Here is a 13,054-nt window from a genome sequence, read left to right on the forward strand (position 1 = left end):
GGGGCCCTGTGTGCTGGTACCCCTGGTGGTCACAGGAGGAGCTGCATGACTTCTGGGATGCCCACAGACACTGCTTTATTCATGGAATGCAGGGAGGAAACACTCCTTTAACAGATGGGCAAACTGAGGCCCAGAGAGGGAAGGGACTTTCTTGTTTTCGATCAGCAGGGACCATCGCCCAGGTTTCTGGTTCTATGTGCTAGCATCTTCCCGCCCTCCTGGCTCCACTTCCTCTGGGAATCCAAGAGGCAAGAAGGAAGCTTCAGAGCCAGCGCCTGTCTCCCATAGTCTCCCACCACCCCCTAACTCAGGGCCCATCTGCCATAGGGAGCCTCTCAGGGATGCATCACCCCCATCCTGCACACTGTCTCAGCCGGGGCCCTCTCTTCCACTAGTCCTTCTTCAAAGGGCTCCTTTGCCAGTTGCCCCTGTGCCAAGGCCCCATCTCCCAAAGTCTCTTATCCAGGCTTCCTTCCACCCTCTCACTCAGAAAACCCCTGTGTCCAGTGTCCCTGACTCTGGACCCCACTGTCCCCGCCTCCAGACCCCACTGTCCCCCTCCCCTGCAGACCCATGTCCGGCCATGACCATGTGGTGGCACCTCTAGGTTTGTGTGTCTTCTGCTAGGAGCAGCTGGTGGAATAAAAAGCCTTTCACCCACTTCTCCTGAGGAAACTGAGCAGCTCCTGTAACCTCAGGCAAACCCAGATTCTCCAAGCTGGGATGGAAAGAGGCAGCTGGACCTCTGCCTCTAACCCAGTTCCCGAGATCCCTCTGTTCTGGGGGCTCTCTGATGGTTGCCTCTGCACCCCCATCCCTTTGAACACTAGTACTGCTCCTCCATTAATTCTCGGGCTGGTTGTACCTTCACAGTCCTTTTGATTTCTGAATCAAGACTAGATCCAGGTTGGAAGACCTGAGCAAAATGTACTAACAGCCTGGGGTGACAAAAGGAAAATAAATAGAAACTGCTTAAACTGGTCTTCAAAAGTCATCTATTTGATCAGTTTGGAACCCACCCAGTGGGGCCTCCCTACCAACTGCCCACCAGAGCCTTTGGCAGAGACAATCTTCCCCCATCCCTGAAGAAATATCTCTTAGCAGGCCCCAAAATACAAAATCTAAGGGTTGTGGACCTTGGAAGAAAAGAACTGGGGTTAAAAAATTCACCTGGAAGATAAGCATGGCAGCACATGCCTCTCATCCCACCACTTGGGAGACTGAACCAGGAGGATTTCGAGTTCAAGTCCACCCTGGACTACGTAGTGAGTTCAAGACCAGCCTTAAGTACACAAGGAGACCCTGTCTCAAAAAAGAAAAGAGAAGGAAGGAAGGAAAGAGAGAGACAGAGAGACAGAGAGAGAGAGAGAACTCACTTGGATATTCTGAACTACTCCACCCAGTTTTGGAGAATTAGAATCTGAGGGGAAGTGAGGGAAACTGCCTCATCTGGAAGGCTCTCCAGTGGAGTAGGGCTTTTTTTGTTTGCTTGGTTTTTTGTACTAGGGATGGAACTCGAGACCTTGTGCTTGCCAGGCAGGGGAGGTGCCACTGAGCTGAATCCCGGGGGAGAATTAGAACCTGAACCCAGTAGAGAGCCCAGTCTTCCTGGCACTCCCAGGCACACTTCTTCAGGGCCTGCTCTGAGATGCCTCCTGTAGAGCTCTGCCCTTGATTTCCCACAGTTCACCCAGGCAGGGGCAGTCCCTGGAGGAAGTTCTTTAAAGACTGAGAGAGGACCATGGTTGTGGGACTTGGGGAAGAGAATGGCCCAAGCCTCAGACACTAGCCACTCTTTGGGACATCCAAGGGCCAAGCAGCCCCTAACATGTTACTGTTAAAATTGAGGAGACTAGGGCCAGGGATTTAGCTCAGTGGTTCTGCTGCCTACCTCGAAAGCGCAAGGTCCTGAGTTCAAACCCTAGTACAAAAAAAAAAAAAAATTAAGGAGACTTAACTGTAGAAATAACCAGAATATTCATAATATACTGGCAATAATGCCTACATTTATTGAGCAGTTACACAGTGTTGGGGCTCTTTCAAGCACTCTACATGCACCATTTAACTGAAGCACAGTAACCCCATTAGTGTGGTACAGTTCAGATGAAGACATTGAGGTACAGGGAGGTGACTAGATCAAAGCCTCAGCCCTTAGGGCCGGGGATTTAGCTCAGTGGTGCCGCTGCCTGCCTCAAAAGCGCAAGGTCCCGAGTTCGATCCCCAGTACCAAAAAAAAAAAAATGAATGAATTCTAAGGAACAATGGAGGTCAAGAGTAGAAAATATTTAGTGAAAGGAAGAGATTTTGGCTCCTGCAAGACAGGAGGGGCCCCGAGTGGGTTGCCGGGAACCCCATATCACAGGGAAAGTTTTATAGAGCAAAATCACGAGGTGGCTACAATGCGGAACAACAAAATTATAATCAACCAATCAGATTACAAGTAGAGCTGCTTAGGTAATATTAATCCAATGGGGAAGCAAGTCACATAGGAAGTGTACATGGAAAGAACAAAGAACTTTTTAGGGAAAGGATAGATCCAGAGGTCTTGATCACTCACCTGGGTGACTGATGTCTGTCTAGACTTTATTGGGCTGGGTAGGTGTTACCACTTATCCCTTGGGGAAATATGTAGGCCTGGTCATTTCATCTTTATCTTGAGGCCTGGCCTCCAACAGATGCACCTCCAGCCACAGTTGTAACATGTTTTCGTCTCCTGCACTGACTCTCTCAATGGCCCAGCCCAATCTGACTGCCTATAATATTTCTACCTAACTTAGCTGTCTATAACACTGTCATCTTTTAGTATTTTGCTCTTTAAGTTATTTATACTTTGGTCTCTCGGATGAAAGAAATCATGTGATATTTAACCTGTGTCTGACTAACTTCACTTAGGATAATGGACTCAAGGTACATCCATATTGTTACAAATGACTCAAATTTATCCTTGGGCCAGGGATTTAGCTCAGTGGTTTCACCGCCTGCTACGCAAGCACAAAGACCCGAGTTCGATCCCTGGTACCAAAAAAAAAAAAATTTATCCTTTATGGCTGAGTAGTACTCCATTGGGTATATTTATCACATGATAATTCCATCTTTTAAGAATTCTTGACCCCTCCTTTTTCTAACTTCCTCCTATCCAGAGGTATGGGGGTGGTACTGGGACATCTTTAATACTAACCCATTCATCCCTGGAAGTCCAAGGGTGGGAGAGCTTCAAACCAGCAACCACAGCCCCCTCCCCAGCACGAGCCTCTTAAGGAAGGAATTTACTCCCACAAATTGTCTACAATCGTTTTTTTTGTTTGTTTGGGGGTTTTTTGGTACCGGGGATCAAACTCGGGTCCTTGCGCTTGCGCAGCAGGCGGCGAAACCACTGAGCTAAATCCACGGCCCTTGTCTACAATCTTGATACTCAAAAAAATGTGGTCCACAGACCAGCAACAGCAGCATCTCCTGGGAATTTATTAAAGATGCAAATGATGGCCTCACTCCAGACACACTGAGTCAGAACAGCTGGTTGAGCCCAGGAGCAGTATTTTATCAAGCTCTCCAGGTGTTTTTTATGCTCTGTAGAGACAGGAAGACAGCTCTGAGAGGAGGCCATAGTGTCCCCTAAGGGAGTACACAACATCCGGTTCTGCTACCCACTTATTTAACGCCACACCTGGGTCTTGGAACTACAAATCCCACAATGCCCAGCGTCTCTCGTCCTTTTCCGGGACTACATTTCCCTGGGTGCCTTGTGAGCCAGACCGCTGAACTACAACTCCCACAATGCTAGGCGGCACAACTACCTCCCCCTGCGGCTCGGGAGCGGCGCCACGTCGGCTCCGCCGGGTGAGGCCAGGCTCGGGAGGAGCCGGCGGGGTCTGCGGGGCTTGGGGCTGGTTACAGCAGTTGTACCCCTCACAGCGCAGACATGGCAGCCCAGAAGGACCAGCAGGATGCCGGGGCGGAAGGGCTGAGCGCCACGTAAGCTACCCGGCTCCAGTCACCCTGACCCGAGACCCGGGAGTCCGTCTGCCTCTCGCTCGAATCCCGGGAGTCCCAGCCCTCAGTCAGAAGTCTGGTCCCTGGATCTCCTCTTCGGGAACCCTGGAGTTGGGTCCCCAGCCCCCTCCTTCTGTGGCACCTAGGAATCCTGGCCCTGTCCTGGGACCTGTCCCTCCTGGAGCGCGGAGTCCACCCCCCGTTACCCCGTTATTCCCCGCGGGTCTGGGCACCCATCCCAATCTGCCGCTGACCTGCCCGCCCCACCCCTTCCCCGCCAGGACCCTGCTGCCGAAGCTGATTCCTTCTGGCGCAGGCCGGGAGTGGCTGGAGCGGCGACGGGCAACCATCCGGCCCTGGGGAACCTTCGTTGACCAGAAGCGCTTCTCACGACCCCGCAACCTGGGCGAGCTGTGCCAGCGCCTCGTGCACAACGTGGAGTACTACCAGAGCAACTATGTGTTCGTGTTCCTGGGCCTCATCCTCTACTGCGTGTGAGTGCTCCGTCCCGCTCGGTCCTGCCCGGTCCCGCCGCATCCCGCGCCCGACCTGTCAGATGGCCCCGCCCCACGGCAGGCCCCGCCCCCACGGCGTAGCTCTGCCACTGGGTCACCCAAGGGCCAGGTCTCTACTCCCCCATCAGGCAAGCCAAGATACAGTGTCACCACATGTAACTCAGCCTTCCCTGACCTCCACCCTCCAGTATACGCGGCCAGGGCCCCTGGCTGGCCCATCCCTCACTCCTGACCTCTGCTTCCCTGCATTCTTCTTCTTCCAGGGTGACATCTCCCATGCTGCTGGTCGCTCTGGCCGTCTTCTTTGGCGCCTGTTACATTCTCTATCTACGAACGTTGCAGTCCAAGCTTGTGCTCTTTGGTAAGAGAATCCCCTGCCCAGGTGGATCCCTAGTCCCTCAAATCCTGTTCTCTTGGAATGAAAACCTCAGACCCCGGGGCCGGGGATTTAGCTCAGTGGTTTCGCTGCCTGCTGTGCAAGCGCAAGGACCCGAGTTCGATCCCCGGTACCAAAAAAAAAAAAAAAAAAAGAAAACCTCAGACCTCAAACTGAAGTCCTTGGAACCCAAGTCTGCCCAAGCCCAGATGTACACTAGATCCGACTAACCCGATCCGTAAAATGTCAGCCACACCTGATCTTCACATCCAGCATCAGCTCCCCAAATAGCTATTCCCGAAACCCAGAATGAGATGCCCCAGAACCTACCCATCACCAGACTCCTGTGAGGTGAACCTACTCCTCTGCATTCCCTCCTCCCTAACTTCTGCGGAAAGCACCCGCCGCAGGTACTCACATTGGACACCAGGTGGCGACGTCATGCAAACCTAGGTCTGTCCAGTTTCCTTTCAGTGTTTCCTGGGATGGACCAGGCAGCTCTTGCCCCTTCCCAAAGAGGAAGCTGAGGCCTGACTCATGTGGCCCCAGAATGCTACTGAAATGCATGGAAAGAAAGATGCCAGGAGAAATTTGACCCAGGGAAAATCCCAGATTTGCCATGAGGACAGGGATTTGAAATCAATCAGACAGACCTAAGACATGGTCCTCCAGGGGCCTTCAAGTTATGTTCACGAGAAAGATGGGCTGGCATGGAAGGTTATGGAAGGAGCCCTTGAATCAGCCACAACTTTCGGTCACCGGAGCATGCAGACCAGACCTTCCAGTCTTATGTGAGAGGCCAGAAAGCTGCATTTTATGGGAGATCATTCAGTGTATTTGTTGGCCACAAACCAGATTCTTGTGAAACATCTCAAGAAACACATCCTCAGGTCAGACTTAGCCCTGGGGCCACTGGTTTGAGACTTCTTCCTTGTGAGTGCAGGAGGGCCCTGGGCTAGGGAGCAGGCGCCTGAGGCTTTATAGGGCAGATGGGGCTGAAGGGCAGGGGCAGGGTCTGAGAAAGGCTTATTCTGTGGATCAGGCAGGAGGAGTCTGGGTTTAATCCTGAAGCTTCCAGAGCTTGTGACACCAGATTGTTGGGGGGCAGCAGGGGTCTCTCTGGGAGAGTGCACCCACCAAAGGCCAGGGTTGGAACAGCTGTCCATTGTTGTCTGCCCTCAGGCCGAGAGGTGAGCCCAGCCCATCAGTACGCTCTGGCCGGAGGCATCTCCTTTCCATTCTTCTGGTTGGCTGGTGCAGGCTCGGCTGTCTTCTGGGTCCTAGGTGAGTATGGGGTCTTGGTGGGGGGAGATAAGTGAGGGCAGGCAGCCCTGAACTGCTTGTTCTCCTGCAGGAGCCACTCTGGTAGTCATCGGCTCTCATGCTGCCTTCCACCAGATCGAGGCTGCGGATGGGGAGGAGCTGCAGATGGAACCTGTGTGAGGTGTCTTCAAAGACCTGTTGGCCCCTGGGGCAAGCTGCCTCATCCCTGTCCACCCATCTGGGACCACCCTGCTGCTCCAGCCAGAGGCCTCCCTCCCAGCACAAGCCCAGGGAGGGGCTCCACCTTTAGAAATAAAGCTGTTACAGTTGCCATTCTGCAAATATCTCCCTATGTCTTCTGTGGGCCTCTGCAGAGGGATGCTGGGAATGCTGCAGATGAGGGGAAAACAATAATAGGATATGTAAGTAAAATATTATAGGAGGTCAAGTGCTAAGAAGGAAAAGAATTGAGAAGGGAAGCTGAGTGTTGTAGCACACATCTGTAATCCCAATACTCAGGAGGCTAAAGCAGGAACATCAGTAGATTGAAGCCAACCTGGGCTACACAGCAAGATGTTATCTAAAAAAAGAGATTTGGGCCGGGGATTTAGCTCAGTGGTTTTGCTGCCTGCTGAGCAAGCACAAGGACCCAAGTTTGATCCCCGGTACCAAAAAAATAAAAAATAAAAAAAGAGATTTGAGGTTCAGTGATGTACTAGGACTCAGGACTTCATGCATAGTTGTCCTAGGAGCTGTGATTATCATGAAAGGACACAAAGCAAAATCAGGAGGAGGCACATGGGGCCAGGTTAAAGCAAACCAGGCTCAGCTCTCCCAGTGTGGTCACACAAGCTGAATTCCTCCCTCCAGCAATGAATTGGGACAACACATGTAAAATGTTAGGTCTCAGTACCTGGGATCATTATTGGTACATCTATGTTCCAAAATTCCAGACTCCCAGGAGGAAGTCAGGGCTTGATGTAAAGAACGTTATTTGCACAAGCAGTGTAGACACAAGGAGCCACACTTACCAGGGAACGAACAGCCTCCTGAATCCAAGTTCCCAGACACCAGCCAGGGAGCCAGCTGCACACATAGGCCTGTCCAAAGACAGTGACCTCAGGTGGCTGTTAATGCTCTTCTTGCCAGGTGTGGTGGCACATGCCTGCAATCCCAGCACTCTGGGAGGCTGAGGCGGGAAGTTTGCAAGCTCAGTTCCCACCCGGGCACTTAGGGAGTTAGTGAGATTCTGTCTCAAAATAAAAAGAGCTGGAATGTAGCTCAATGCAAAGGTCCTAGGTCTAATCCCTAGTACAGAAAGAGAGAGAGAGAAAGAGAGAGAGAGAGAGAGAGATTACACCCATGGCTTGGGTTCTGTTTCTGTGGCGCTCTGGCATAGATGCTGGTAAGCAGCAGTAGTATAAAGGAGCCCCTATCCTCCTGGAGTTCACCTTTGTGGGAGAAGCTCATGACACACAAGCAAATCAGGCTACCAGCAAGAAAACCCTCAGGAATATTTCCGAAGCCAATCAAAAGGGGCTGGGTGGATGAGACTAGAGAGGCGGGGGGGGTGGGGGGGGTGGGCTGACTTGGAGCGCAGAGGCAGGGCCTTGCTGGAAAATGAGCGGCTTGCCCTTTGGAAGTCTGGGGTGAGAGTATTCTGGCCAAAGGGAACATGAAGTGCAAAGGCCCCAACATCAGATCTGTTCAATGACATGATGGTGTTATTGTGATTGTGGCTGAGGTGAAGGGAGTGAAAGGAGCAGCCTTAAGAGATGATGTTGGGGAGGGTACTGGGCCAGATGGCACAAGACCTGCAGACCTGGGGGAGTTCTTTGGATTTTAACTTAAGGTAATGTGGGGCCACAGAAGAGTTTTGTGCAAGGAAAAGACAGGATCAGGTGCGGATACAGAAATGTCCCTTGGGGTTTCATGGAGGATGAGCTGGAGGAGTGAGATCAGGGAGGATGAACCAAGCTGGGGAAGATGAGGTGGGGATGAGGGGTGAAGAGGAAGGACAGGAAGACACATTCTGAAAGAGGAGGAACAGAGTTTGGCTACTGACCTGTGTGGGAAATGAGTGGGGAGTAACAGGTAAGGATGAACTCCCAGGTTTCCAGCCTTCGGCACCATGGGAAGATAAGGAGGCCTCTCGGTCCACACAGGACCTAACAGCCAACTACGGATGCACTTCCAGCACGAGCCACGAGAGAGCAGACAAGTGCTTCCTCTGCACTGGATCCTGCGGGAACCAGGAACTGACTTCTGGTCTCTCCTGGGAGAGACCACAGCAGGCTGGGAATCTGGGGGGCCTGAGGCCCAGTCAGATCATCTAGGTCTGCTTAAAGGCCAGGGTCCCCAAACCAATTTGTGGGTAGCATAGGGTGTTTTGTTTGGTGTTTCAATGCAAGTGTTCTCTGGGGAAACTGAGTCTCCATGCCCATCTCTGTCTGTGTATGGTCTGGCTGTGTTGTCTGGAGGTGATTGAGGCCACACATTTGAGACAGACCCCTGGGGCATAGGGTCAGCAGGCTGCGGCTGAGGGTAGCGGGATGTTGAGACTCAGACTAAAAGCCAAATCTGGGAGTAGTATTATAGGTCCTTAATTCTGGTGGTGATTCATTGAGATACTGAGACTAGAAGCTTCTGTTGGGGTTGGTGAAAACTGGGGGCCCATTTCCCCATCTGTCTCCTCCAAATAACCTTGGGTTTAAAATATCTGGCTTGGGATGACAAATAGGAAGTCTTGTTCTTTGATTGGGGGACCAAAATCTAAAGGTCTGGTTGTCTATTTTGGGGAGAGTGACTGGGGTCCAGTTGGCTGGCAGAGTGACATAATGGGAATCCAGTTATCTTGTTTGGGCTGACAACATTGGCTTCTGGTTTGGGGTAATAGAATGGAATCTATTACCAAATTTGAGATGAGTAGTCAGATGACACAGAGGATTCCTGAGGCCTGAGTGTCTGGATGGAAAATTTTGAGTGGTGAGGAAGAGAATCCAGGCTCTTTTTTTTTTTTTTTTTTTGTCTTCTGGTACCAGGGATCAAACTCAGGAACGTGAGCTTACGAGGCAGGTGCAGTGCCACGAAGCTAACTCCCCAGCCCGACTGAGCTAAATCTCTGGCCCCCAGGCTCTAGTTTTGGGATGACAAGGTAGGGTGTCCTTTTGGCTGGAGATGATCCAACGGGGGTGGCTGTGACCTTGAGCCAGGAGACACAGGTGATGCTGTCTAGTTTGGCACCCAAGTGGTTGAAGTTCTGAAGTTCTGGCTGGAGACAGAGCCTGAAGATCCTGATATATAATTTAAGACAACAGAGACTGGGGAGGAGGTCTCATTACCTAGTGTGAAATGATAGCAACTTGAGGGCTCTCATGTCTTAGTTCGGGGTATGCCTGGTAACCTAGTTTGCAGTTAAAGACGCAGTGGGTACAGTTCTCACCTTTTAAATGACAGATCAGGGATTCATATCTGTTGGAAGTGACATAAACTTGAGTTCGAGGTGTCTTGGAGTGAGTCAACAATGGACTGAACCATTTGAAACCATGAGCCAAAATAGGCCTCTCTTCTCTTAAATTCTGGGTGTCACATATTACGTCCCTGAGATGGGAAAGAGACTAATACATGGTAACAGTTTGGGGTGTAATTGTCTAGTTTTGGGTGATCAAGACTGGGAGTCCTGGCATCACCTTAGGGCAAATGGAGTCTAGCCTCTTTTGGGTTGACAGCTAGGTTAAAAAACTGAAATTTACAGTTTGGGGTACCATATTGAGGGCTCAATGACTAGTTTAGAGCAAGAAAAATTGGGGTCTTCTATACTCCATAGAGCTACCTGAGACTTGTACTCTGGTTATCTCATGTGGAGTGCTAGAGACCCCAAGGGTAAGGGTCCAGCTTGGGATTATAGAGACCAAGAAAATATTATCTAGTTTGGAGTAATGACACTGGGGTTTAGGGACTTGGCTTAGGGTGAGAGATCTTGAGAAATAAGTTGGCGATCTTAAGGGTACAAAAACTATAGGTCTGGTTCCTGCTTGGATGACAGATTTACCGGGGCCTGGCTGAATGGCTGGAGGTAGATAAAGGAGGTCTAGGTGTCTAGTTTGGGACAATCAAGTAGGAGTTTGTTTATCTAGCTTGGGGTGGAGGAGACTGGGAACTTAACTGTCCAGTTTGTAATGACAGAGACAGGTCCCAAGGTCTGTCTGTGGTAACAAAAACTGAGGGTTTGTTACTTAGTTTTGTAGGATGAATCAGGGGTACCAAGGAATATTGGCGTTGATTGACTCTGGAAGTCTGGCTGCCTAGTTTTGTGGGACAGAGATTAAGGTCCCTGGGTATATTTGGAGTGATGAAGACTGGGGTCTGGTTGTCTACTTTGGAGGATGTGGTGGTTAAGCCTAATGTTGGCTTGATTGGAGTGGGAGCCACCTAGGAATTTAGTAAAGCATAATTCTAGATGTGTTGGGGTGGGTCATGGAGGTATGACCTTGGGTATAATAGGTCCTCGGCCCCTTCCTCTCTGGTCCTGTTAATGGTACTGTTACCCCAATCTGCTTCCTGGCTGCCATGAACTAAGCCTCTTTGCTCCACCATGTCACTCTGACATGATTTTTCTCCCTTGAAGCTAGCTGACCATGGAGCGAATCTCCTGGACACATGAAGCAAGTTTAGCCTTTCCAACCTTTAAGTTGTCTGGTATTGTGTCCTAGCAATGGAAAAGGTAACTAATATGGGGGTCTTAGATACATTTTGGGTAAAATAATGGGGTCCGGTTTTGTAGGTTGTTGGACAGAGTCTGGCATCTGAGGACATTTTTTGGGTGCTAGATGGTTAAGCCTGGAAGTTTAGTTGTATGATCTTGGTTGGGAACTGGATGCTCAGTTTGGTAATGTGTGATAACATTTGCCTATCTTGATGTCCCAGACATTATCCACCGATTGTCATGTTTGGGGAAATACAGTCTCTCAGATCCAGGTGACAGAGATGGCCCATCTTGGGGTACAGATATTGGGAGTGCAACTGGAGGTGGTGAGGCTGAAAATTATCTTTTTAAATCTGAGGTATCACGAAATGTCACTCCAGTCCCCTTCCTAAGCCTGAGGTCCTGGTGCCTGCTCATAATGGCTGAGTCTGAGAGTACTAATACCTGAGTGTTGCCGGGTCAACTGAGTCAGAATACCCTTGCATCAAGGTGTGGGAGCTTGAATAAATGTAGACCTCTTATTTAAGTATAGCCCGGGGAATGAAGCACTGTTTGGGGATTACTGAATATACCAGTTAGTCTTAACTGTCAATTTTACTGGATTAAGAGACTCTTGGAGAGATGAGAGGATCATGGGGATACTACACTCATCAGTGGATTATTCCAGTCATGTTTGTTGCTAAATGTGCTGTTAGGAGGCAGGGCCAGTTGGAAGAGGTTGGTTGCCAAAGGCATGCCTTCAGAGGATATGTCTCTCACTGATGCTCTTCCCCTCTGCTCTGCTTCATGGCCACCAGGAAGCGAGGAGCTTTCATCTACCATGATCTGAAATCATGAGCCAAAATAAACCTTTCCTCCAATAACTTGTGGGTATCCCCACAATGGGAAAGCTGACCAACTCAGAAAACTGGTACCAGAGAGGTAGGGTTTTTGCTGTGACTACACCTGACAATATGATTCAGAAACCTATTTTCCAAGAGGAAATTGGAAAAGTTTGAAGAAGTGGGCTAGAGAAAGCCTAAAATGCTATAAGCAGACCCTGATGGGTGATTCTTGTGGAAGCTCCAAAGACCAGAATGCTGATAGGAATGTGGACAGTAAAGGCCAGGCTCATGAGGTTTCAGATGGGAACAGGGACTTTATGGGGATTTGGACTACAGGCCTTATGTACTATACTCTGGCAAAAATTTTGTCTTCATTTTGTCTATGTCCTAAGACTTGTATAAGGCTGAATGTAAAGGCAGACTAATTGATCTGGCAGAGGAATTAAGGCAGTCCAACATTCAGGCTGTAGCATGAGTACTGCTGACTGCTTTTAGCCAGATTTATCGTGAGAATTAGGAGCAAAAAGCCTGGCAGGAATATTTGAAAAACCTAAATTTTGGCCCAACAAAGAAACAGGTGTAAAGTTGTGGCCAAAGGAGGTCTGGTTGCTGAAGAGATTAGCGCCATTAAAAAATACCAGGTACTGCAAGGACCTGAGTTCGATCCCCGGTACCAAAAAAAACCCCACAAAAAAAACAGGTACTGGGCCAGAGATTTAGCTCAGTGGTTCCACCACCTCCCTTGCAAGCGCAAGGTCCCGAGTTCAATCCCTGATACCAAAAAAAAAAAAAAAAAAAAAAAAAGAGTTATGGGGTAATGGAGGCTCCTACACAGATTTCAAAGGAAGGCATGGGAGACCAGACAAAAATACTTCACAGGGTCAAAGCCCCTTTGAGGAGCCCCTAACAGGACCATGCATGAAGGTATGAGAGTGAGGCAGAAGCTGCACTGGAGACCCCAGGAAGTTAGAGATGCCAGGAACATAGCACATCTGCCAAAGAAAGCTAAGGTAGTGAACAGAACCAGCACCAGAGAGAGGCCATATGGGATGAAACTAGAAAGACTCCAGGGCTGGGGCTGCCCAAGCCTTTTCGAGCTCACATAATGCTACCCTGTGGCCTGGATGTTCAATATGAAGTTCCAGGACTTAATGTTACAAACAGACTAATAAAAAATGAAATTAAAAAATAATAAATTTGTACAAGGATGTGGAAAAACAATGAACCTCTCTCCACTGCTGGTGGGAACACAAATTAGTACAGTCACTATGGAAATCAATATGGAGGTTCCTCAAAAATGAAAAATAGAATTATAAGCTACACCACTCCTTGGTACATATCCTAAGGAATTAAAGTTAGCATACTATAGGAATGCCTGCAC

At 49.6% G+C, this 13,054-nt stretch overlaps 1 protein-coding gene across 2 annotated transcripts; it reads left to right on the plus strand.

Annotated features, from left to right (window-relative positions):
- Positions 1 to 3,786: 3,786 nt before the first annotated feature.
- Positions 3,787 to 6,599, plus strand: Rabac1 (Rab acceptor 1). Of its 2 annotated transcripts, none has more exons than XM_004873052.3 (5): positions 3,787 to 3,972; positions 4,272 to 4,484; positions 4,769 to 4,866; positions 6,064 to 6,165; positions 6,236 to 6,486. In XM_004873052.3, exons 1-5 carry the CDS (start codon positions 3,920 to 3,922, stop codon positions 6,322 to 6,324), a joined length of 555 nt encoding a protein of 184 aa, XP_004873109.1. In that variant the 5' UTR covers positions 3,787 to 3,919; the 3' UTR covers positions 6,325 to 6,486. The 2 variants fall into 2 exon arrangements, with proteins under 2 accessions (XP_004873109.1, XP_087056872.1); XM_087200746.1 differs by having other exon boundaries at positions 3,794 to 3,972; positions 6,280 to 6,599.
- Positions 6,600 to 13,054: the final 6,455 nt, after the last annotated feature.

The sequence above is a fragment of the Heterocephalus glaber genome, unplaced genomic scaffold (genome assembly GCF_053883595.1).
Source record: "Heterocephalus glaber isolate CG9 unplaced genomic scaffold, H.glaber_assembly_v1.0 deba00001744, whole genome shotgun sequence".
Taxonomy (NCBI): domain Eukaryota; kingdom Metazoa; phylum Chordata; class Mammalia; order Rodentia; family Bathyergidae; genus Heterocephalus; species Heterocephalus glaber.